Below are 26,267 nucleotides of genomic sequence, written 5' to 3' on the forward strand. Positions count from 1 at the left end.
CAGGCAGCTAAGATTCAAGATGTATTAACATAAATTCACAGTTTATCTCAATCACTCAAACTTAACAGACAGCTGCCTTAGAAAATATAAATAGATGAATGTAAGGGAAGTCTGACTGGATGTAGCCTTCATGAATAAACTTGAAAAATATATATTCTTAGTCATTAAATTCTCTAGCATTCTCTTTATAATACAGATACCTATTTAACCTTCTATCTGTTGTTTGACTTTATATTATGTTAACAAAGTAAGGCAAGCATTCAGGCCTATACAATCTGAGAAGTTCCATTATAAACTTCTTAAATCTATCTAGTTAAAAAAATAAATATCACAAATTTCAAACGCAGAAATGACTCTGCTCTCAAAATTTCTTGTTATTGTTAACATTTTGTTGACTTCAGATAAGTCACCAAATAATCAGAATGAATTCATTTTAGACTAAACACAGGCAACTCATGACTATGAAAAAGTTTCTTAAAAACAGACTTCTTCCAGAAATAAATATTCTTGCTTTACTCCTAATGTGGTGAGAAATATGCTTAACATGAAAGATAACAGTAACAAGCTTGAAGTACATAAAATCAAACTATTGCAAAGATTAGGAAAGTCTGACAAAAATGTAAATAACTGAGAACTTTTCCCACTGGCTGTTGAAAGTCGTCATAGCAGCACTGTCCTCGTAAGGTATTATCTGCATACCAGTGTTTTCTTTTTGTATCTGTCCTGCTTTTCTTTCCTTTATCTAATGTTGCGTACACGTGTGTGTATATGTGTGTGTGTGTGTGTGTGTATTCTGTCTGTCTGGTTGTTGAACAAACTCCAAAGTGATCATTCTCTCCCAAAGCTCCAGTCTGTCTGGTCAGTCAGATGAAGAGGTGGTTATTTTTAACACTGCGGGGGGGTTGTTCAAATATCAGAGGGGCCACACTCCCCGTCTGTAAGTGCAGAAGCCCCTCTCACTTCTCCCTCTGTTTCCCTTCTCTGTGTATTCTTGCTCATGGTGGGATCACCCTGAACAGCTCGGCAGAGACAGGGGGATTTGTTCAGCAGACATGGTGCACTGAAGAAATGTGGAGATAAATTGGACAGGGCCCGATAATGGACAGATATAAAGCCGCAGAGGAGACTATGTAGACACAATTAGGCTTGAGGAGAGATCAGTGAGAGTGCTAGAAAGAGGACAGGTGATAAAAGCAGGCACAGATCAAGTCCCAAATGTACCTGACTCACCTCTTCCTGTAATACTTTCCCAGCAGTAGGAGCTGGATGTGTTGGGGTGGAACTGGCTGGGTCCCAAAGCTGCAAACCCAGAATGAATCTAGACCATGACAGCTTTTGAAATCTTTAGAAGATCCAGATTATTTTACATTCTGTCACCAAAAACTGCAAGCTTCTGTAACTTCCTGCAATATCTGATACTGCAGCAGACATATGATCAGAGAACAAGTGGAACAATAAGGAAACACTGAAACACAACTTTGTCTTCTTCAAATGCAGACTCATAACAAATTGGTCTCACGGTTTTTAGTTTAATCAAAAACAGTTGAGCTCCCCTACTTGTATCCAACAAAAGCTGAGTCCCCCCCCCCCCCCCCCCCCCCCCCCCGGACTGAAATGGAAAAAAAATGATTCAGTGCTTACAAAAATGAACATAAAGTTTACGGGTTTTCATTTATATAATCATATCTCTCTCTCTCTCTGAATACATTTACCAGTGAAGTTTTACATGATGTGGTTTAATATGTGCAAATCTTATTTTGACAACCTCAGAGCAGACAGAGCCACGTGCACCCCCTGAGTCCTCTGACCACTCCCCCCCCCCCCCCCCCCCCCCCCCTTGAGGTGCCCAGGTCTTATACCTATATGGTCAATATAGGATTTGTGTAATGACTGATCATTAAATATGTATGGAAAGACTTTTCTAGTCCGACTATGTATTTGTCATAGTCTGAGCAGTGTTTTTCTTCCTTCCTGCATCCAAAATCACACACATTGGATTGGATTCCTCCTCTATTTGCAATTGAGGACTATGTCATGCCTGACTTCAAATGTCTACTTTAAATTAGAGTCATGAGTCTGTTGACTGACTCTGTGTAAACATTGTGAAGGAACACGATGTTATCAGTTATCAGATATATGCTCAACATTGTCTTTAGATGGTCTTCAACATTACTTCTGCCTATGTCAGGACAAAAGGCATTTCAATATTTGACATTTTCAGTCATATTGCCAGTATGCGTTTGTCTACTGAACATGTTTCTGCTTCAAATAGGTAAGTCATCCAAAGTACAATCTTTAGTAAAAAGCATCACTTACCTTGAATACTACACCCACTTTATGTTGGGAATGCTTTTTTCGTGCTGTCAAATAGATTTTAAAAATAGAAAAAAGTAGGTATATGAGTTTTACCAGCATTTTTAGCCGGGCCTAAACTTTTGCACATAAAGGTAATTTAACAATCCTAGGACCATAACCACAAATGTAGTAAAGTAAATGTGCTATTTTTGAAGTAAAATACTGATAAGAAGTTTAAAAAAATTACTGTTTAAAATACTTTCAAGTAAAAAAAGAAAAAACAACTTTTTCTTCTGCAACCAAATGACCATTTCTTAAATTTAACATTTTAGTTTGTTTTGACCTGTTATTCCAATATGGTCATTAAATACAATTTAATATTATTACTACTATTACTATTATAATTATTATTATTATTATTATTATTATCCAAACATGAAAGGGTAGCCAGCTTTATTCAGTGCATTCCCTGATGTTATTTTTATGCCAAGGCTGATTTAATTTAGTCCAATCTTTTCAGAAAAGGAAATCATTAAATTGAACCCCAAATGCAGGGGAGTGGTCTTAATGAACTGTTTCCCCATGATTGATTTCGGATAACTGAAAGTCTGTCCAAAAACAAAAATATAGTTCAATAATTGTACTGTTGTTTTATAATTGTACCCTATGTACCCAATAGTTTTGCCGATTACTGAATATAGCTTATATTAACATGTTGTTTATATAATAATAAGATAGTCTTAAGTAAAACCATAAACAAACATAGAACACCGTGTAGAAGATAATAAAGGTTTTCCTGCACAACATATCCTGAGAATATTACCTCTCTGTTGATCATGTGAGGCTGAGAGGAGGTTTAAAACCGAACTTTTTTTTTATTTCCAACACAGCCGTGACCTCGTTGGCATGAAGGGGACATGCATGCAGCAGGCAGCCCTCCCCTTTAAACATGCACACACCCCTTTAAATACGTCACTCGCCAGGCTGGCTGGCTGGCTGGCTGGCTAGTATTTGGCGGTGGTGGTGTGTTTGTGTGCGGTCGGACTGTGGTTGTGTGTCAGGTCTCGCCGTGGGTGATAACGAAACATTTTGGACGCATTTCATCGCGTAGAGATGGGAATTCAGAAGAAATGGCTCTAAAAGAAATTGCCCTAACGCTGCTGGCCCTACTCGGCTCGGTGGCGGTCGGTAATGGTAAGTTTCAGCTGAGCACCTCTCCGGCTTTGTCTCGATGTGTTTTCCCGGACTGGGCATCGCCTGTTGTCGCTCATCGTCATGGCGCTCTATATCAGGGATTTGGCTAACCCTATCTAGCTAGCGACGACCTTAAAAACCACGGTTGGTATTTTACCGAAGAAAAAAAGTCGTGCTCTCCATTGAATGTTATTAAAATGTTTAATATCGACTGATAAAACCCGGTGTTTTAATTGTCGTTATTGAACACGGAGCAAGTAAGCTAAACCACAACAACAACATGGTGGAGCTGTTTGTTACGAGGCGCCAGCTAACGTTGGCTAGCTGACCCGTATAACAACCTGTTAAAGTTGAATATTGTTTTATTATTCAGGTTTAGTTGAAAGCTACACAATGGAATAAAACTCGGTCTGTTACGAGGAATCTGCAAACTGAATTCAACTGTGTGACCTGTGTGAGCTGAAATATTTACAAAACAATCTCTCCCTGGCTTGTGACTCCTTATCACTGTATTGCTTCGGAACAACTCTTGTGTAGTGATAGCAGATTAGTTGTGCATTTCAGTCGGTTCCAGTTGCTTTCCGTGTTAAGTGCTGTGTTTTATCCGCTAGGAAGAGCAGAAAGGAGTCCCTGAATGAAGCCAAACGTACTTTGTGCTTTAAACGTGTTTTTTAGAGGGTAAACACTGGCAGCTCCTCCATTGGTTTCTATTTGTAAGGAGTGAAAAGGCTGCTTAGTGGCCTCCAGCAGAAAGTGAATGCTGGCATAGGGCGACAACAGCCGTGCATTCAGCTATCCCAGACAGAAGTCAGAGTTGAAGTCTGGGTTCATTGTGATGGAAATGTGGCAAGTGGGGTCTTTTGAGGCGCGGAGTTATGGGACTGCCTCTGTCTGAATCAAACCCCCTCTGCAGGAGCAGCTGATACCCACTTCACACCACAGGCTCAAATGGGCATATGTTGCACTGAACTTCAAGATGTTTACCTCTTGTTGTTGTTTATAAATCATCTTTGTTCCAAAAAAAACACATCATTTTAAGTAAATGTGTTAAATGATAATCAGCGTCAGTCAGCGGATAACTGAATGTCTGTCCAAAAAAAATATATAGTTAAATAATTGTACTGTTGGTGTGTTCTAATCCTTTAACCCTATGTACCCGATTACTGAATATAGCTTATATTAACATGTTGTTAATATAATAATTCCCCAACAAACATTCCTTAATGGCTTTTTTTTTTTTTTTAACTATATAAGAGCATTATGTTTACTAGCAAAATGTTCTCTGAATCCAGATAAAAAAAATGTCTTTACTCCCATCAAGTGATTATCAAATCCTTGCTAATAAATTAAATATTATTCAACTTGTATATAAGATAAGTTGTTGCAGGTCTCATTTAACACAAGTATGGCTTTAGTTACACATTTTGTGTCACCTTCTTGTCATGTCTGCATTTCCAGGCTGCTGTGTTGCAATTTGCCAGTCAATAGATAAACTATGACAACCTGCCACATTCTTCATGGTTATCTTTTAAATAAGTATATTGCGCTTTAAACGGTTGAGTCATCTTCCAAGAATCGTATGAATATTCCTCCCCCGCTAACTTCAGACAAGGGTGCAGCACATTAAGGTTGATCAGTTTGTGTAAGGCATGCTAGCAAAAGTATCACACCTGAGTGGTCTATTTGTTTGACTGAGTTACTCCAACATTAACAGTGATGTGTAAGGGGATAGTGGGGGTGGGTCTGTGGGCTGAGCAGACAGGGGGAGATGAGTTTGTCCAGCTGGCATGGTCTGTAGTGAAAGGGGGTCCACAACAAGCCTGTCTGGGACCATGGTTTAACACTATATAATGGATTACACCATGCAAAGGCTGAAACCAGACAGACTGAAAGTAGAAACGCTGGAGCGGATTCCTTGCCTGTGGCAAGTCTAGTTTGTTTGTGAGAATACACTTTACTCACAGGTTTGATGAATCTGTCACGTGTTGTTGACTTCATAAGGATCAGGAGTCACTGGTGTTATGGCATTACATGCCTGTGTGACGCAGTACGCCAAGATAGATTGAACACAATAGCAATGTGATATGGCTACTGTCAACCACACTGCCTTGAGGTAGGGCGCGTCCCTCTCTCTTTTCCTCCTGCCTTCTCTTTTCTCTATCCCTGTCCTATCAAAGGCCTGGTGCTTTATCAGATTGTAATCTGTACTTTATCATCTATGGACCCACTTCTGCTTTCACTTACTCACCACCACCACCACCGGCTTTAGGAGGGCCCAAAAGCCAAACATCCCATGTTTTTACCCCTTAAGTTAGTTAGTTAAGTGAACCCTTAAATTAGACGAGCTCCTGCTATCTCATGAACTCTGCAGCCCTGAGCCCTGAGTCTCCTCATTGCTGATGTCCCTCTGAGTAAAATAAAAGAATTGGAGACAGACAAGTGATGTCCTCTCCGATTATTCAGTGAACTACCTGTGCTAAACCAAGCTTTGCCACAGGTGCCGTTTAATGTCAGATTAGATGTGAATAACTTCTATTGGAGAAAGCACAAGAGCAGACTTGAACATGTGTACACCTGCCCATTAGATCAGAGCCATGGGAATGTACGGAGAAAGGTTTTAACTTAATGGGTTCAAATGTGTGTGTCTGTGGAGACAAGAGTTTGGACAGTGGAGGTGGTTGTAGTTTTTCCAGCTGGCTTAAGCTAGAAAGGGAGAGTTTGTTTTTCTTTTGCACAAAAAAGCCAAAGCAGTTGTTGAGGCCTGTCTGGATAGATTGCTGTTTTTTTCTGCCAAATCCCTGCAGCTAAATGGTTATGAATGGAGGTGCACATCCTCTTGATACAATTTCTACTTGCTTCCCTGTACAGACACCTCCCTGAGAAATCAGTGTTTATCAACAGCATCTATAATGTGGAACTGAGCCAGTCACGGTCAGGTCAGGTCCATGGGGGTCTGGTTTTCCCCCCATAATGACCGATGCTGTTAATGACCTCCGATGGCCTGCAGGCATACAGCCCTAATTGCTGCAGCAGACAGCATAGCCTCTGACTGACCCAGCTACTCTGTTACTAAAGTTGGACCCCAAAGGATTAATCCAACCTCAGAGAAAGTCATTTCACCTTTCGTTGCCCACTTCCCCATGCCATTTATTTACTTAGTGCACCTAATCTTGAAGGGTTTTGTGGCATATATAAATTGGTGATACAAAATGACTTATGCAGCAGGTGCCGTGCCCCAAAATGCTTCTTTTTTTTTTTTTGTCACACCTAGACAAACCCAGTAGAAACTTAAGTTCATGTCTATACGGCTACAACCTGACACCCGTCTTCCATTACATGTCTCTTTGAAGGAGTGTTTGATTTGTTTCTTGTGGCTGCTGGAATGTAGATAAGACTTGCTCTGCCTTGTAATTTTCTGTCGGGAGGTGTGCAATCTTCATGATGAGTTTTATCTATTACGTCCCTGACCACGATTGGCTTTGAGAGGTGCAGTGCAGGAGAGGTCAGCTGGTAAAACATTTTTGATGCAAAAGTTCATTAAGTTCATTTATAGTATGTTACTATTAACGACAACCATGCTGTAGTCGTTTTAATGTCTTATGTTAGACCCTTTGTGACGTACCTTTTTTTTATATTTTCTGAATCATCAGTGTGAAGCCTGGAAGTTGCAACCCTGATTTTTTTTTTTTTTTTTTTTTTTTTGTCACACATTTAACAGCATGACATCTTTGAGATATCAAGGTTTTCTTTTAAAGTTGAATTCTTGCTTTATTTATGTGTACTTTTGTTAAAAAAAATGTATTTGGTTTCTGTTGGATTCCTTCATTCTAGATAAACCTGGTGGCTTTCAATATAAATAAATCCTCCTCAATTGTTAGAGCTTGATATTGTTTGGAAATCCTCTGCACTAATGCTCAGTAATTGCAAGATTTTAAGGCTATTACAAAATGTGTTGAAAAACAAAACTTTACTATTGACCAAATGAGGCACATTTCAAACTGTCAATAATTTATCTAAATAAGATAGAAAAAATACCGAAGTGTTTGTTAACAGGAAAGATTTAAAGATAGATTAAGCCGAGGCATCATAAACCTGACCAGACATTTCTTCAGGGCTTGATATCAAGCTGTTGTCAGATTTAAACTTGTAGATAGACGAAAATAGTATTAATTAAGTCTCTGGCTTGTAAATATCTATTTTTTTAATCTAGACCATGTCTAGATTGCCCCTCCAGTGCCTCTAGTTTACTGTTGAATTTAAGTAGGAGCACAAAGTGAGTCTGTGCTGACACTTGTGTACCTTTAAACTCATCCAGGGCAGCAGACAAATAGTTGGTAGGTCAGTCAGGATGGGATGTAGCCTGGATGGTGGTGGTTGGTTGAGATAGTAGGAGCAGCCTCAGCCCCAGAGACATCACTTTAGAATCAGATCAGTAATCTGACCCTGAGATGCAGACAAAGGTAATGACTTTCCTCCTTCCCCTAGCATTGATTAGGGCACTGTTGTGGTGCGTATGTGTCTGCGCCCGTGTGTTTGTGCACTCACACTGTCTGGTGGCGTCTGCTTGTCTTGATCAGCTCTCAGTCTGGTATCTGTATGGATCTAATTTCAGCCCGTGCATTTTGGTGATGGTGCTCTGTTCCATGGACCGACTGTCTATGTCACTTAGTCCCCAGAAACCTATTTTATTTGTGTAACCTCGCAGCCCTTTGCTGAGCACACTTGGAGTATTTTCCACAGACTTCATGATCTAAACATACAAACCTCTGTTTTGACAGGCAATGCCCCGCACGAGTAGCTCAAAACAACACGTGGACTCTCGCATAATAACAGAACAAGGTCATCATGGCTTATGTGTGAACGTGTGAAGTGGGACTATTCTGTGTTTTTTTTTTAATGGTTCCGAGTTAAGGCAGCTCTGGTTATGGCAACAATGTTTTATTAATCTCTTCCTCACTGTCTGCCATTTCCTGTCTCAACACGAACGGAATGATTGGAACTCTGTACACCAGCAGCTCAAGGCAGTCATTCTTTGCTCTGCATTCACCACTCTTACCCCTCTGTTCCCTTTTTCCTGTTATTCACCCCCTCCCATAAGTCAAAGTCTAGACTGGGTTTTAATGATGGTCGCAGCTGGTCTCTTGGACAGACCTCGATCACAGCTGGGGGGGCCCTGTAAGTCCCGCTCCCCCCCCCCCCCCCCCCCCATCTGCCCCCAGCCCTCCATATTGTCCTGCCAAATTTGGGACCTGCCCCCATCCTGTCTGGCCCGGCAGCAGCCCCCCAAAACACCGGGGGTTGTTACTGTTACCCCTGGCTTGTCCTCTATGCGCCACCCATCCCCCTTCCTACTGCTCCATGTAGAAGTGAGCTCCCCCACTCCACTCTGCTCTTTGTTTGAGTAGACCAGTCCAATCCCTCCTCATGTCGTCTTAATCTCCACACAAAGGCCCAGTGTAAAGACCACCAATTATGTGGATACAAGAGCAGAGTTCACTCTAAAACTGCACACACCCGGCCTTCACCCAGATCTGTGTGTATTTAGGCTTGATATTATTCCTTCAAGTCTAGCTTTGTAACATTTCAGCTCTGAATCCGGTGAGATCTGCAGAGCACTGTGCAAACAAACAACCTGGCACTGGGTTGATGCTAGTAGGCATGGGGGGGTTTGTTAGAACTTTTTTTTAATTTTTTTTTTAACTTTGCTCTGTCTTGATGTCAATCAATCTTGAATTCACTTTTTGGTTTTGTGTATTGGTGTCACATTTAGATATATCTGGATCTATTATTTAGGGCTAGAAGAAATGAGGATGTATACAGTGGTTCAGTGATTTTTCTATTGAGGTTCAGAAGTTATATTTTTGGTGGTATTAGCTTTGTATTGACAGTGTTGCAAACCAATGATCAGTATTGTATTACAATATCTAATGGGATGGAGCAGTATTTGTTTAAATTGTTGCAATATCTCAGATCATAAAAACCTACTGCTGTCATTCTCTTTTAGTAGCCGCCCATAGTGTTACATGTTTGTGTAGAAGCAGGCTAACGTGTTAAAGTTACAAGGTCATCCTCAACCAAAGAGAAGACTTCACAAACCAAACTCTCGGTAGACCACAAACCAACCACGGTTAACTGGAGGAGGGAATGTGTGCTCTTCAGACATGTTTGGTTTCCTTCCTGAGCTTCTGTCTGTGTACCATCTGTCCTACCACACACACAGTCTCCATGATTGATGCACATGTTCATAGCAGATCAGGGTGTTCTCATCAGAACATTGTTGTTAAGGATAGTAAATTATACTGGTGGAATTTTGCAAGAGCTATTTAATAGCCCATAGCTTGATTAAAGCTTACAACAGCTGGCTGTCATGTGAGCCTCATGTGGCAATCTCTTTGACTCAAAAACCTTTTTTCTTAAAGTCATTCTTGCTATGAAGATGGATTGATCACAATTTCTCATAACTGGACTCACTAACTGAAAATGGATATATTTCACTTAGAACAATAAACTTAAGGTGGATTTCAATATGGAAGCAGTGATTTATTGATGAGCAACATGGAGCTTTCTAAACTGTTCTTGCTGCCATGTGTTCAATAACTCAACTTTTTGATCTACGAATGCATCAGATTTGCCTGATGTTGCGCAAGGCTTGTTTTCCCCTCTTTATCTGGACCAGCAGGATTCACGTCTGTGTAATCTGCAGGAAATTCCATCTGCATGCGAACTGTGGTGAATTTGGAAACATTTAGCCTTTTTCCCGCACACCTCATGAAGAGCAAGACCCACACATGCACGCAAACGCCTAACAGATGAGAAATACTTCTAAAAAACCTGCTTCCAGTGTACCACATTTCCTGTTACACTCTGTGGACAAGCATAGACACATCAGCTCTCACGCTGCATGCAAAAATGCTCCCACACAGAATACAACCTCCCAGAGAGCAATTTAGTGGAAACCACTCCTATGACATCAAGGTTTGTGGTTGTGGACACTTGAATGTTACATGCTGACGGTGCAATGAGATTGAATTGTAATGAACAAGAATGTGCCTAAACCTGCTAACACCTTTTGACAGAGGCCCAACTTGGTTCAAAGAGGGATGATCAGTGGGCTCAAGTGGTCAAAGAAAACCCTCGGGGTAAGACACTGAGGATTAGTGGAAGCTTGCCACTCTTAAAATCTTTTCTTTCTTCTGGATACGACATTGTCCGCAGCCTTACCAACTCTGAGCCTCTTGTTTTTCAAAGGAGAATAAGCCTCTATGCTCTGTGTCTCCTCCTGTGTTGTTGTTGGTTTGGTGGTCTTGTCCTTGCAAACTCCACAGTGATTAATCTTGAGTGTTTCAGCCGTTTTTTTCCAAACAAGGAATCAGCTCTTGGACTGTCGTGCTTCACTGTTGTCAGCCAGACAGTCTTATTTAATATAGACGGGGTCAACCTTCCTGTCTTTCCCACATAAAAACTTCTCAATAAGTCCCACAGTTATCTCGCTATGCCTGGTTCATGCTTTCCACTCTCTTAGGTAATAGAAAACACTGGAAAAGGTCTTCGTGCTGACCTTTCTCCAAATGGGAAGCATGTGTCATGACTCAAAATCACATTTCACTCAAAATCGAATCAGTCCGCATGTCTTCCTCTCTTGAATACCCGAGACATTCTGTTTGATTCTGTTTCAGAAGTGGCAGATTTGTGCAGACGTTTTTGCACTGATCTCATTTGAGTGTGTAGATTGGACCACCATGGTTTTTATTATGGCGGTGGCAGCAGTTCCATTGTGTCTGCTCTAGTAGGTCCCCTCGCAGTGTGCTGTGTTAATGAAACCCCCTGTCTCATTAGCTTAAACAGTGGCAGCTCTCCGTGTCATTGTGAGAAAGACTTGAGGAGACGAGTGGAGCAGAATGCTGCATCGGGAATTTGGCAGGAGCTTTCTCCTCTTGTTGGGTTTCACTTTGTCTCTCCCTCTGGGCAGGTCTGTCTCCACCCAGTGTGTTTGGGTTCATCTGCAGTGAAGGATCTGATTTCAGGGCTGTCTGGCTGCTCCGAGCTCTGTCTGCACAGCACAAAATGCCTTCAACTGAATGGGGCACCATACTCTTCACATCAGTGTTGAAAAAAGTGGGGTTAGGTCGCCCCCAACTGGGCAAAATTGAGAAGAGATATAATTACATTTTGACTGTAACAATTTTGTAACCTAACCCAATCTGTTTTTTTTTTTTCTGCAGCTCTGCGCTGTAACTGCACAAACTGTGAGAAGACGGGCTTTGAATGCGAGACAGATGGCGCCTGCATGGCCTCCACATACTTCACCGAAGGGAAGGAGCAGCACGTACGCATCTGTATCACTCGGGAAAACCTGGTCCCTCCTGGACAACCTTTCTACTGTCTGAGTGCCGAGGGCCTGCTCAACACACATTGCTGCTATGAAGATTATTGCAACAGTATTGACCTGAAAATCCCAGGTGAGGGCTTGACATCAAACATCCACCACTTTATGGCTCATTAATAACACTGCCACAGTCTGTAAGATTTAAATCTCACACCTTTTTTTCACCTCCTTTACTCTTTTCCTCCTAGTCCCAACAAAGGAGGGGGACTGGTCAGGCTCAGGAGGCTCCTGGGGTCCTGTGGAGCTGGTGGCGGTCATCGCCGGGCCGGTTTTTCTCCTCTGTGTGCTGCTGATGGTGGGTGTGTTCCTGTTCCAGTATCATCAGAGGGCCTACAGCCATAGACAGAGGCTGGAGGTGGAAGACCCATCCTGTGACCATCTATACCTGGCCAAGGACAAGACCCTGCAGGACCTCATCTATGACATGTCCACCTCAGGATCTGGCTCTGGTCAGTCAATGCTGCTTAGCCAATTTGACATGTTAAAAATAAATCCTGTGAGAATTTCTTTAAGACTACAACATGTCATTCCTTTGATTTCCAAATCAACGAGTATTTAGCCAAAACACTGAATAGAATGATCCTGTGAAAAGTTGGTATCCAGAACCAACCAAGGTTACCTAAGCAGTCCAACTCTACGAATGCTGGAGTTTCTATGACTGCTTGTTCACACAATTTTTCTCCCAACTGTACCTTGCAGGTTTGCCCCTGTTTGTACAGCGGACAGTGGCCAGGACCATTGTGCTGCAGGAGATAATAGGAAAGGGTCGCTTTGGTGAGGTGTGGCGAGGGAAGTGGCGGGGAGGAGACGTGGCGGTGAAGATCTTTTCGTCCAGAGAGGAGCGCTCCTGGTTCAGAGAGGCTGAGATCTATCAGACAATCATGCTGCGCCATGAAAACATCCTGGGATTCATTGCAGCAGACAATAAAGGTGAGGGTGTTTATGGGCAGTGTGGACAGTGACATGAACATTTCAGACATTTATGTAACATTGTAAATGTAAAGACCGGAAGAAGTGAGGTGCAGATGGATAGACAGATTGATATTTAGAAATTCTCTTTTGTAATGCTGTGTTTAGTTCAAGCACATTATCCATTAATTGAGTATCGTCTACATATTTAATATGTTGGGTTGTTTTTTCTTCTTCAGATAATGGCACATGGACTCAGCTGTGGTTGGTGTCAGATTATCATGAGCACGGCTCTCTCTTTGACTACCTAAACCGCTACTCTGTCACCATTGAGGGCATGATCAAACTGGCACTGTCAGCTGCCAGCGGCCTGGCACACCTCCACATGGAGATCCTCGGCACTCAGGGTGAGACAGACTGCCATGTTTAAATGTAGCACGCACCAAATACCTTGAATAAATACATCAACACAGCAGGAACATAAAAGCCCAGACAGGAGTTATTCACATTCTGCAAGCGCATGCTATTTCTGCTGAGCCTATGCAAATGTAATGATGTGTTATGTGTCGTCCTGCAGGTAAGCCAGGCATTGCTCACCGTGACCTCAAGTCTAAAAATATCCTGGTTAAGAAGAACGGCATGTGTGCCATAGCTGACCTGGGCCTGGCAGTCCGCCACGAGTCCATCACAGACACAATCGATATAGCGCCGAACCAGCGTGTGGGCACTAAGAGGTAAACGTTTCCATCTTTAATCACTGAGAAGCATGCACCCATACATGAGGGATCCTTCTGATGTTTGGAGTGTACGTCTAGTTTTTAAAATATTCATGCCATGTGGGTGTTTTTTGGTGCTGATATATAAAAAGTGATAATTTAACAAATGACCTGTCTGATCTCCAAATTTGATTTGACTCTTTGACTTTAACACAATAGGTCAGTTGAATGTTTTGTGTACTAAAAAGTCTTATTTATTGCACTTATTCATCTTTGTCTGTTATGTCATTGTAGGTATATGGCTCCAGAAGTCCTGGATGAAACCATCAACATGAAACACTTTGACTCCTTCAAATGTGCTGACATTTACGCACTGGGCCTGGTGTACTGGGAGATCGCACGTCGCTGCAATGCAGGAGGTAGGACCTGAAACGATGATGAGAGATAATCAGTCGTTTTAAATGGTGCACGTAACTTCCCATGCAAAATTTGTGACGTATTAAAAACAAACGTGAGAGTAAAATGTGTGCAGCCGTAATCAGACTCTGACACGTGCACACGCACATTTTGAAGGCCGGGGGAAATTGGGGAGACAGACAGTGAGCTGGTCAACTGAAGCAAGATTGTTTATTGAAGCCTCTCATACAATTAATTTAGCTAAATATTAAACTGTGTTGACAGATACATGTCACTATAACATATCACTAGCCAGTTTCACACATACACATGCCTTTAATCTGTACCCTCAGACTGTTTAATGATGTAATCGTTTGGTGTAGAAATCCAAAGTAAAACAAAAAGCATGAAACAACCTTGGACCATAGCACCAGTAGATCTTATTGATATCTTCAGATGTCATGTCGTTTGGGTGTTGCTGTAAACGATCTGCTGGCTTTATTTGATGCATTTTTTCATGAGGTTCTTTTCACTGACCTTTTATGGTTAACTGTGGGTGTGTAGAGGTTGGAATATGGGTCTGAACCACGTGCACACATTTCCAGGTGGATCGTGATTCATTTAAAGGAACATTGCTCACAGGTGTACGTACCCATGGTGTTATGAATTTGGGGGTTTTGGTGTAAAACACTTTTAGGATGGTTGATGTTTTTTATTATATAAAACAGTGTTTAGAAACTGACAATGCCTCTGTTGTTTTCTTCAGGTATACACGAGGAGTACCAGCTGCCCTACTATGACCTGGTGCCCTCTGACCCCTCTATAGAAGAAATGAGGAAGGTAGTGTGTGACCAGAAACTTAGGCCCAATGTGCCCAACTGGTGGCAGAGCTATGAGGTAATTCACATTACAAATACACACTAAGAGCTTCACTGTTTTCTAAAAATGTCTAACTGACTTTATAGGAAAGAATGATTTAAAATGTGAGATATCAATGTTTCTAAAGATATCAAAGGATCAAGATTAGAGAATGGGACTCGTGAAATATTGCTCAAAATATTTTGGAATTCTGTTCTTTTGCTGTTGTTTGGGAAAATGAAGATTCTAGACTAATATTCATAACTTTGTTCTGTGCAGTCCTTGCGTGTCATGGGGAAGATCATGAGGGAGTGCTGGTACGCCAACGGAGCAGCCAGACTGACGGCCCTGCGCATCAAGAAGACCCTGTCTCAGCTCAGCGTGGAGGAGGATATCAAGATGTGAGCGAAGAGAAAAAAAAAAGACGTGCTGGAGATGCACAACCAGACCACACTCCCATAGGAAAGAAAAAAAAACAAAACAATTAAGACGACTGCAAATGAAAACCCTGCCAGTTTTAAAGCCACACTCCGAGTTGTGACGAGGCCTACCTCACCTTTTTAGCCAAAACTACTGAGAGACCCCCTCCCCCTTCTTTCTTGACTCACCCCCCCCCCCCCCACGTCCCCCTTTGTTCCTCCTGCGTCCCTCTGTTTTGATCTTCCCTTATCCATGGGCCACACCATTACAGCACTACCACTGTTAATATCATCACACTAAACCTTTTTCGTTTGCATTTCCCATGGCAGGAATAACTACCGTTGTACAGTGACGGGATATTTTTTGTTTGAACTTTTTTTTACCTCTGAAATATGTTCAAGCTCGCCCAGGAAAGTCCAGAAGATTGTGAGTTTTTTTTAAGTTTAAGTCATTTTCTGTCCATCCAACATCATATAAGTGATGCAGTGAGAGGGGAAGAGGCTGAAGCACTGCCTCTGGGGTTAAATCTGTCTGAACTACTAGCATGTTGTAAAAAGCGGTGGTTCATGAAACAAAACGGGGAATTGAACGTTTGGTTTGAAGCTGATCAGATTTAGTTTGTTACTCCCTCACTTGAGTCTCCTACAAAAAGAAACGAGTTGCACTCAACTGTAGCTTCCTCATCAGTTGTGAGACCTGCAGGTTTTCACATAGCAGATGTGGTCCGGATCTGGTATTAGTATGAAATGTGGCAGGGATAAATGTTTGGGATGGTTTTTATTTATTTGTTGATAGTTTTTTTTAATTTCATATTAATGAACACTGTGAGACGAGACGTAAAAAAAGCGAGAGCCTTGATTTAAAAGTAAACGTTGTAGTTCAGTCTGTGTCTTCATCTTTTCAGGCATAAAAGCAAAGGGGGTTGTTGCATTCCTTTAATAAGATACTGAGTGCTAATATGGATGCATCTATGGTGCCCCCTCTTGGTGACAGGCAACGATCTCATGCACACTGAGCAAATATGAGGCGTATGAAATGGCAATGAAAATTGTTTTTAAAATCTATTTTTGTGTTTTGTGTAAAGACATCATGATGGGTGTTTTCTTTTGACTCTGACATTAGACACTACTGATGATGGGTACATATATGATTTGTATATAAAACATGCATTATTTTCTCTTTTATGCCACAAGAAGCAGTGTGACATCTGAGCAGTGGTGATAGTGTGAGCGGTACTTTCAAAAGTCTGTTGTTTTGATGGGTTTGGATGGTTTTAAAGTTACCGGGAAAAGACTGCCATCTGCTGGATTTCTGTTTTTTTAAACATGCTCCTCTCATGGCAATATGGTGGTACTACTGATCCCAATGAATTTTGCTGCAACTCCTGTTTTTTCCTTTGTTTAATTGCGGGTTTTGCTCGTTGAGTTCTTGTCAGAGCTCGGTAATGCAGATCTGTTTCTTCATACTGAATGTCCTAAGGGGTGAAATCTCTTTCTCAATGACACTGGAATATTTTGAGAGCAACATGTAACCTTGAATTCTGATGCTGCCGATGGCTGTTCAGAGAAAAAGACAGCTGTGGCAGTTCTCACAGGGAACGTACAGTTGTGTGAAAAGTAGTTTAGACATTTTACCTTCAGAGACTTGACATGCTCTAAAGTGAAACTGCATGTTTTCATTCTACTTTGTGGTCTGCAGCTTGGAGACTGTCTGCAGATAAAACTATGAAAGTATTACACTGACATTTGTCACCATTGGGCTCTGCACTGTTATGTCCACATGGACCTGAGTTAATGTTAGTTATGTCATAAATGATCCAGCATTCATATGTCATGTTAGTATCCATTTTGCATGCTGTCTCAAACACTGGGTCCTCTGCACTGAGGTAGATGAACGTAAAACTTCCCTCTTCCTCCCTGTCGTCTTTCTTTTGTTTCGGGTCATTGGCTGTTTCCTAAAAATGTTGCTGCTACTTCTAACATGGGTAGATGTTCAGCAGGCAGGTCAGAGAAGGAGAGCCGAGGATGAGAAATGTGCTGCTGTCAGTTGAACCAAAATTCAGAGTCCAAACACTCCTGTCCATGTTTGAATTGTTGCCATGGGTATATGACCATCAGACATCCTGTTCATTAGTTCAACTTCTAGATTTCAAATCATGTTGTGCAAATCTTTTCAGAATACATTGACAGTGTACATAGATAATAAACAATAAATTCCTCTTTTTCTTAACCGACTTGGTGTTCATTCAACATGTTAAATTGTGTTTTCATTAACCCTTTGCTCTTTGGGATTCTGCAACAGTACTTACTGTCATTATGCCTTTGTACTTACACACTGCATCAACAGGAGATGATGTTGGTGTCCAAGTGTGTGGTTTCACGTTGGGGTTTTGTGGAATCAAAGGAGGCATAACATGGACTCAGACCTACACACGCACACATACAGTGCTGTTCCACCCTGCCAGACCGACCCTACACTTCATCACGGTATTCCCCCCAGTTAGGCCAGGATCAGGAGCTCCCACCATTACGCCTCTGTGCTTTACACACTGCAGAAGAGGCTTGATGGGTGAAAATATCCCGCCTTTAACCAGGAAAATCAAAGCTACAATTGAAAACTGCAGCTTCAGTTGCAGAACTTGAAATAACCCAAAGTTTTAAACGGTTTGGCTGTGTTAGATTCTGCTGATCATGCTGGCCATTTAGCATTAAAATGATCGAATCGTTGCACTCCTGTTTTAATATAGACATTACTGATTTTGATTCAAAATGAAGGTAGATGCTGCATGTAGTCTTTTCATGAATTCTACGACCTTGTGAAAAAAACCTGCCTTCATCACACTCCATCCAAAATCCAATGCGATATCACTTGAGGCATTGTATCGGATTTGTTTGGTATCTTGAGTAATTCCAAACGAGAGCCCGTCACTCGACACATATTTTTAGGCTTTTATTGTAGCGACAGGATAGTGGATAGTCAGAAATCAGGGAGAGAGAGTGGGGAGCGACACGCTGGAAAGGAGCCACAGACCGGACTCGAACCCAGGGCCACCCGCCTGGAAGACTACAGCCTCCGCAAATGGGGTGCCCCCCCATAGGCAAACATTTGAAACCTATGGTTGAATGCTTCATTTAAACTATACGGTTGAAATGAACCTTTACGCTCAGGGTCTGTCCTGTTAAATAAAAGAGTCTATAAGAATGAGCACATATTTAAAATGCATTTTATTTTCCTTTACAAGAAACAAAGCAGACAAAGAAATAAGATGAAGGGGAAGGGGAGTGGGAAAGCTGTATATAAAGAGATGCAACCTCTTGCGTCCTGAAAAAAATATGTACAATTCAAAATAATATCCATACAAAACATGCCACATACAATAAAAATGATCATTATATTTATTCATATTCCCTAAAGTATCTCTGCTGTACAGATGCAACATCTTTTTAAAAAGTAGGTGAGGTTAAAAAAACGTCAATTTTTCGAGCAAACTTTATTAAATTATAAGATATGCAGAGAACTTAAATTAAGATTCAGAGAAGTTAAAAATTATTCAGGCTAAAATCCAGTGAGCGGCATAATGTCTCATCATGGTCTTCCCTTGAAATAGAAACATACCAAAAAATATATATATTTATATATATCACTGCTTCGGATACTTGATCAATATCTACCACTTTAGAGAAGATCTCCATTATACTATGAGAGTGCAATTCATTACCAGGTTAAGTATGGGGTCGACTGAGTTTTACATCATAACAAACATTAGGCCAAGTAACCATTTCACGAGGTTTACCAACACATTCACTTCTATAGGGAAGATATAAAAAAGCAAAACACTAACAATATTCCAGGGAGTTCAAGATTTTCCATTCAAGAGTATAGTAATCCAATTGTGACCGATTAAGGGACAGGTTTTGGTAATCAACAAGCAGTAGCATAAATAAGAAAAAAAATTAAACACAAACAATATTACATAAATACAAATGCTATGCACCATTGTACTGCTGTACTCGAGAAGTGATTTTCATGTCTAATAATCAACCACACTCCGCATGAATCAAAACTGTTTGTGTCGTCACATCGGCCTCTCGTCTCACTCCATTGGAGAGCAGCAGACGTGTTTCTCAAACCTACTTTAACAAACTTGTCTCTGAGATCTTATAGCAAAAACACTAATAGAAAAAACAGGTAAATGCAAAACACTCTGGTTCATATACATAAAGATATTAGTTTGCCATTTTACATATATTTATATTTATATACAGCTTTATCTTTGTTAAAATGATATCCAGTGGTTGTTGTTGTTGTTTTCAATTTTATTTCTCTACACTTTTGACTTTCTTGATTACAAAGGGGCTGAATAAAGAGTTGCTGCCCCTCCAATGCATATACTATATATACAGTTTGTACAACTTTGCATTTTTAAATCATGTGAGGTCTTAGGTTAGGGGAAGGAGGAAACTAAGTAGTATGGGAAGGTGGAGTTTTTAATCAAAGCTCCCTTTAAAGACTTTTTTTCATTCATCTTACATAGAAATGAAAACAAATGCCCTTTTTTCCAATAAGTCTTTCCCTGCCGTCAGTTCAGCCCTGGAGAGGACAGTACCAGCACTAGAAAAAAGCACACTACAGGGGGAAGTAGAAACACTGCAGGCTGTACTCAGGCAGAGGAAGACTTACTACAGTAAAGATTTAACAACAGTCCACTAAAGTATACAGAGAGGAAGAGGCATGATTTAAAGTTTTAAGGTTGAGTTGTGAAGAGACCTGTTGGGAGAGTAAAAAGCATTTCATGGGACAGTAGTCATGCATCCACCGGCTGGTTTTCAACAAAGTGGGACTTCAATGTATGGCGCGACAAGCGAAACATGATCATGGTTAACTGTGGACTTCAGAGTCTTCTTCAAAGACTAAGTGTCCTGGGATACTAGCGCCATTCACTCACACTATTATTGTGTTCAAGCAACTTAGAAGGTGGATGTTATTGTGCTTCCACACAGCTGACAACATGGTTTCCAGACACATACATAAAGAGAACAAAAAAAAAAGCTACATTAATATCCAGGATGATTTGGTGGCCTATAGGACACCCGCTAAGCTTCTGATTGTGATTTTAATGCAATATCTTATCAAAACTGTCATATAATTCCTCTGTATAAACAATTCATGAATAATAATAATAATAATGTTGGCTCATTATTGTAAATCAGCATAGAGTAGATAGAGCAAACCTGCTGCTTAAGTTTCCCTGCTTGTCCGAGAAGCCCATAACCCCCCCCCCCTCCCCCCCATTTCCACAGTAGCAGTTAACATTTTTTTATACAAAGCAGTCACTTCCCGCGATATCAATGAGGTAGACTGGGTCCAATAACCCACCTTGGGACTCCAAACAGTCAGAACATCTGGTGCCTCTGGAGCCACAGATCAATAGCATCTCCATTTTTTATATTAACTTACATCTTCTTTTTTTCTCCATCGATCATATGCAGTTCTCATACAGAGCCACATCGAGATTGTCTAGCTAGCCAAATATCCGTGTTGTCTTCATTGATGACTTGATGGGAAAGTGCCTTTTCTGGGAGGCAAGGGGGAGGTGTGGTCAGGTGGGACAGGTGATAGGTCCGACTTAAAACATAAAAAATGCATCATTAGTTCATTCTTAGTATTTTAAAAATGGCTTATCGTCGAGTATTGATATCAGAGGGGAATCATTTGGTAGATGTTGAGGGTTGTTTTCCAGCCGCTGTAAGCTTATCAAGAGTCTGGGGGGGGGGGGGGGGGGGGGGGGGGTGATTCACTAGTCCAAACATGAAAGTTAGTGCCACCATCAAGTTGCTGTTGACGGAGACGCTTGCTTGCTTTTATTGATTAATGCTCTTCAAACCTTTGGCTACAGGTGTCCATGCTCCCTCCCTCCTTGTCTTTCAGATCAGCTTATGCACTGGCTATGTAGGATTCAAAGGCTTTGGCGCAAGAGTGTTCTGGCACCTGCAAGAGAGGAAATCTCCCTTCTTCCTTCTTCTGCTTAGTTCATCCACTTTCTGCAATTCCAGGCTCCACAATGGCAAGGGATTTTGTGCTGATCGTCCTCGAAATCAAACTGGTAGTCGTAGGTCAGCTAGGGTCAGGGATAAAAACAATAACTTCATAAATAAACAAGTGTTAAATCATATTGATGGAATGTTTTTTTTTAGCTTTTTAATACTCTGTACCTCCTCTCCCTTGGGGATCCTGCGGCTGGAAATGATGATAATCTTGTCTTCCTTGTCAAATGTTACGACCTCTGCAACGCAGTTGGGGGCACAGGAATGGTTGACGTAGCTGGAAAAAGGGGGAAAAAAAAGATCAATTTAATAATATATTAAAAACACAACGGTTTAAAATATGACATCAGATCACAAATGAACACTCACCGTGCCGGTCCACCTGTTAGAGTGGCATCGATCACCTGCTCATTGTTGATGCGGAACATGTAGATCCCACGGTTCTAAGTAAAAAACAAAAAAAGATGATGCAAACATCTGAATTAAAAAAAAAAAAAAAGAAACTTAAAAACTTCATCCAGAACTCAATTTGGTGTAAGTTTGCTGTAGAAGTTTTTTTGTCATCTCTCCAGGGTTTTTTTCTGACTCCTCTAGCTCTGTATTCCTTAACTTTGTCTCAAAGAAGTTCTTATTATGTGTTCTTGAATTCATATCCACTTGCGTAATTTGCGTACCTGTAACTCATAGATCTTCTCCCTGCGATTGGCCACTTCGTTACGGATGACTGTGCCAATGTACTCGATGACCATGGTGTGCTTCTCCAGATCCTTGGCGGCGTACAGACCCAGGCCCTGAATGCGTGATCTTGCCAGATACACGTTGTTCTTCCACTCGGTCTTCAGGCGGCGGTACTGGGACGACTTGGAGTGGACAAACTGCTTGCTGTATGGTGTGTTGAGCTCTCCAGTGAAGGTACTCTGGTAGGCCTTTGACACACTGGTGCTGTTTAGAGTGTGAGGCCTTGAAACCAACAGGAAAGAAGATGTGAGTGTGTATCCTGCTATTTGTCAAATTTATTTAGAGCATGGTTTGTTGTTAAAAATATCAACAACTCCAATACAGCAAATAATGACATGACTGAGAGACTGCTTATTTGTTGGTCACAAACTGAAAATCTCTTCTGACTATTCTGTTTGAGGAAATAAGCACTTTATTTATGTAAGGTTCTGCGTCACCTGATGGAGGACAAATGTTATTATTATATTACTGGAATATTAATGAATTAAAAAATGTGTTCACTGTTATTGATGCTAAATGAACTAGATACAGGTATTAATCATGTGATCACATGATCACAGTGACTTATTACTCAAAGATTTCTTCTTTACCTCTTGCACTGTGTGGGGACCTTTGGCTCAGAGCGAGCACTGCCAGAGGGATTGATCATAAGAGGGAGCTCCATGAGGGGGTGGCGACCATATCTGAACTGGTAGTTCTGACAGTTCTCCACTCCAGGCAACTGAAAGTGAACAAAGTTACAGAAATCAAAATGACTGTTGCACTTTACGACAGGGGGCAATGTTTCAGCATAGCACATTTATGGAGCCAAAGAGTGTCCACTGTGTCTTAGGTAAGATCATTTAAACAGTTTCTTATAAACAGAACTCTTTTCACTGACTTTAAGGTTTAATATTAAAAAAAAGAAACAGTGTCTTATAAAGGGCTTGACTTAATTGTAAGACAATGACCACATTAAAAGTGAGACCAGGTTGATTCTTTCATACTAATGTATTGTAATTCTTACCGACTCAGTGATGCGCATGACAGCATGAACTGTGAGGCCATACATCTCCTCCCCCTTCAAATGTTCAGTGAACAGCTTTAACATGGACGAGTCATCTCGGAGTTTAGCCACCTGCTGAACCACCCGCTCCCATATTCCTTAATACAAGAGAACGTGGAAAAAACACAAGAGTCAACGGTCAATCGATATATTTTGGTGAAAAAGGAACATCACTGAGATTCTATCGTAACATAAAGGTCAGCGCAGCGTTAAGTGCATACCCTCTGGAGTAGTGTCACGGTACTGCAGATCCTCCATGCCCTGTTCCAGAACTCGCACCTCAAACAGCGGCCGACCATCATCCTCGCTGATGCGGCAGCGGTAGCGACAGCGTTTATTAGGCAGACGCGTGCTCCAGTAGATGCGCGTGGCCTCATAGCCGACGGGGAAGATTGCAGTGGGTGAGTGGAAGTTAGCCATCTGGGAGGGGAGCAGCTGACCAACAGCATGAAATATGAGACCCCCAACACGGAACAGGTGAATCCTGTCACCTCGCTGCAGGATGCTGGCAATCTGCTTCACCTCATCACGCTCAATGTAGACGCGCCGTAAAACAGCAAATGCAATGAGTTCATCTTCACTGGGACCCTTGAGCTTGTGCTGGGTGCACAGCATGGTCTTGTCTTTGAAGAACATGCAGCGTGCTCGGATGGCACAGGCGAAGTGGTAGACATTCGGGCAGCGGAGTCTGTTGCAGCTGTTGGTGGCCCCGGTCTTCTGGCAGTATGCACAAAGGGTCCGTAATCCCCGACGCAAGGCCACCTCCACGTTGATTAGGGCGCCGCCCTGCGTCTCATACACTTCTGTAGACCACAGGGCACAGTTGAGGTGCACCCATAGGTCAACATCGATGTTGAGAAGTCGGGCAGGCCCATCTGTTGCTCCGTCACCTTCCTCGTGGCAGAAGCAGCATTTTCGTTTATCCCTGGGCAGCTTGTCTGGTCGAAGAGTTATACGAAGGCGTTCCATCAGCTCTGACACCTCACGGCTGCTCTCTTTCTTAGAACCCCCCTTGCGTATTGTGATGACGATCTGAAGACGTTTCCAGCGAATCCCCTTCCATTTTTTCACCTTGGGATGGACCACCTCCTCATCAGGGGAGAGAGGCCTGCGCTGCTTTACAGCCTTTGGGGAAGACTCCAGGTTGTCAGAAGAATCTTCAGGAGGGGGAGCGAGATCAGTGGCTACGTCCTCTTCTTTTGCAACAGGAGTCTGATGATCTTCCGTAGGAGCGGTTTGATCTGGAACTTCAGAGGCAGTCCCTGGGTCTGTGACTGACTCTGGAGGAGCAGGCTCAGACTCTGGGACAACAGCTGGTGGAGCAGCCTCAGCAGAGGGCTCATCATACTGTTCAGGCTCAGTCTTGATCTTGACAACGGTGGGATCGGAGGGAGAAGGGGATGGAGAAACTGCTGTTGAAGGTTCAGCTTCAGCAGTTGGAACTGGGACCGATGGTGGAGGATGTGGAGGGGACGGCGATGGGGGTGGAGATTCTTCCATTGGTAAAGCAGGAAGGTGCCGCACATCCAGGTCGCTTACATTCGTCGTGTAACAGTGCTGTGCTGGTTTGTCCTCTTTATCTGGGAATTCCTGGAAGAATGCACATATAAGATCTACAGCTTAAAAGAAATATATATAATAGAAAGAATATCATCAAAACAAAAAAAAAATAAAAAAAAGCATCCTCCAACGACCTGTTATGACTGACCTGTTTTATAAGTGCCAGGATGTCCACTTGTTTCTTCAGTGTACAGCCCGGCAGAGAAACGTCAAACTGTCTGAGCCACTCATCCTGACTTGGTGACGGGCTGTCCTTTGTGCACAACAACCCTAGAAAACACGACCACCTTATATTAGTTTCAGTTATTGGACCAGTAACATTCTTCCATTGATGTTTATTATAAATAACAGTAATGGGTCTGTCTTTAGCAGTGTAGTCACACTACTACTGCTCGAGCTACACCCACAACATCTGTACATCAGAAGAGAGTGAATAAACCAAAACATTTGATCTCTTGACTTTGACTTTTATTCACATCAAAAACTAATGAGACATCTGGACAATCAAAATGAACAACAATCTAATAATACATACCTGACTGTCCGGATCCTTTCCCAGGCCCATCAACTCCAGGCATGTCAGGGTTTTGGGAAGGGAAAGTCACCTCATACGAACCCGGCATCCTGATATTAAGCAGCTGTGCCATGGCCATCATCACATGGTTCAGTTTCTGGAAGAAAGAAATCAGTTCAGGATGCGTCAACTATGAAGAAAGATAAGGAAAAGTAAAGGAGACTTAAAGAGAATGCTGATGTCAAACCTTGGCAGCAGCAGAGGACAACATGAAGGTAACCGACACCTCGTTGCTTTTGGCCTTGTCCCAGTGGTTGGATGTGGACACTGCCTTGCTTTCAGCTGCTTCAAATGGTTTGTTTTCTGGGAATGCTACAAGGCAAATATGCAAATGAGTCTTTTGGAATACATTTAACAACATAAGGTAAAATTAACTTCAACAATTAGACTTAATATACTACATTCAGGTTCTTCTCCCAAAAATGTGTGTGCACACTGCAGCTTTTGTTTCAGGGAATTAGAGGTTTGAATGTTGTATAATACCTGGAATGGCAGTGCGAGGGATGAGGGGGATGATGGGAGATATTGCTCTCTCTGTCTCCTCCTCTTTCGGCTCACGGAGGTGGGGGAAACGAGGCGTTGCATCTCCTATGTTGCTCTCAGGGGAGGATGCCGGGATGATACTTTCTGGGGCATCCTCATCATCACTCTCCATCCTGTTGAAATAGTTATATATTACTTTTAAAGTAGATAACCAACAACAAATCCATATTTTCTGGTTTACAAAGAACCCAAGAGAGTAGTCCCATTGTACCTGATGTCCTCATTCTGGTTATGTGGAGGAGTGGGGAGAGCTGCGAGAATGTCTACACTCTTCACCTCCGCTGTAACCGAATCTGAGGAGAAAATGATACAAATGTGTAAGTCAATTTATAGATATATATATATATATATATTAATAAGGGCTGTCAGCATTAACTACTTAATCGCATGCTATTTTGTCCCTTCAGAGACACAATGGATAACACTGCAGCGTCCCCCTGCAGTGATGAAAAGAACAGTACTGCTGCATCTTTGAACGGCTTATTTCACTTACAAAAAATAAATAATTTAAACTCAGACAGCCCAGTTGACAAGTCAAAGTAATATCCACCAAATGATATCAAACATTTCACTTTTTTAACTGTTCCCT

General features: G+C 41.8%; 2 protein-coding genes across 4 annotated transcripts in view; one reads left to right on the top strand and one right to left on the bottom strand.

Annotated features, from left to right (window-relative positions):
* The first annotated feature begins 3,289 nt into the window (after nucleotides 1–3,289).
* Nucleotides 3,290–17,403, top strand: acvr1ba (activin A receptor type 1Ba). The gene is made up of 9 exons (XM_061056688.1): nucleotides 3,290–3,489; nucleotides 11,712–11,948; nucleotides 12,064–12,324; nucleotides 12,575–12,805; nucleotides 13,024–13,191; nucleotides 13,362–13,518; nucleotides 13,795–13,919; nucleotides 14,663–14,793; nucleotides 15,034–17,403. Exons 1-9 carry the CDS (start codon nucleotides 3,426–3,428, stop codon nucleotides 15,157–15,159), a joined length of 1,500 nt encoding a protein of 499 aa, XP_060912671.1. The 5' UTR covers nucleotides 3,290–3,425; the 3' UTR covers nucleotides 15,160–17,403.
* A 978-nt stretch (nucleotides 17,404–18,381) lies between these two features.
* Nucleotides 18,382–26,267, bottom strand: part of kmt2d (lysine (K)-specific methyltransferase 2D) — a 32,293-nt gene continuing 24,407 nt past the window's right edge. For all 3 annotated transcript variants that reach the window (XM_061058688.1, XM_061058686.1, XM_061058687.1), the window contains exons 44-55: nucleotides 25,890–25,971; nucleotides 25,619–25,791; nucleotides 25,323–25,447; nucleotides 25,097–25,232; nucleotides 24,710–24,831; nucleotides 23,223–24,591; nucleotides 22,963–23,099; nucleotides 22,547–22,677; nucleotides 21,893–22,178; nucleotides 21,588–21,661; nucleotides 21,387–21,495; nucleotides 18,382–21,292 (exon numbers count right to left, since the gene is read on the bottom strand). In XM_061058688.1, the coding sequence (XP_060914671.1) occupies nucleotides 21,200–21,292; nucleotides 21,387–21,495; nucleotides 21,588–21,661; nucleotides 21,893–22,178; nucleotides 22,547–22,677; nucleotides 22,963–23,099; nucleotides 23,223–24,591; nucleotides 24,710–24,831; nucleotides 25,097–25,232; nucleotides 25,323–25,447; nucleotides 25,619–25,791; nucleotides 25,890–25,971 (2,837 nt within the window). In that variant the 3' untranslated portion in view covers nucleotides 18,382–21,199. The remainder of the gene's footprint in view (nucleotides 21,293–21,386; nucleotides 21,496–21,587; nucleotides 21,662–21,892; nucleotides 22,179–22,546; nucleotides 22,678–22,962; nucleotides 23,100–23,222; nucleotides 24,592–24,709; nucleotides 24,832–25,096; nucleotides 25,233–25,322; nucleotides 25,448–25,618; nucleotides 25,792–25,889; nucleotides 25,972–26,267) is intronic.

Source organism: Labrus mixtus, chromosome 15 (genome assembly GCF_963584025.1).
Source record: "Labrus mixtus chromosome 15, fLabMix1.1, whole genome shotgun sequence".
Taxonomy (NCBI): Eukaryota; Metazoa; Chordata; class Actinopteri; order Labriformes; family Labridae; genus Labrus; species Labrus mixtus.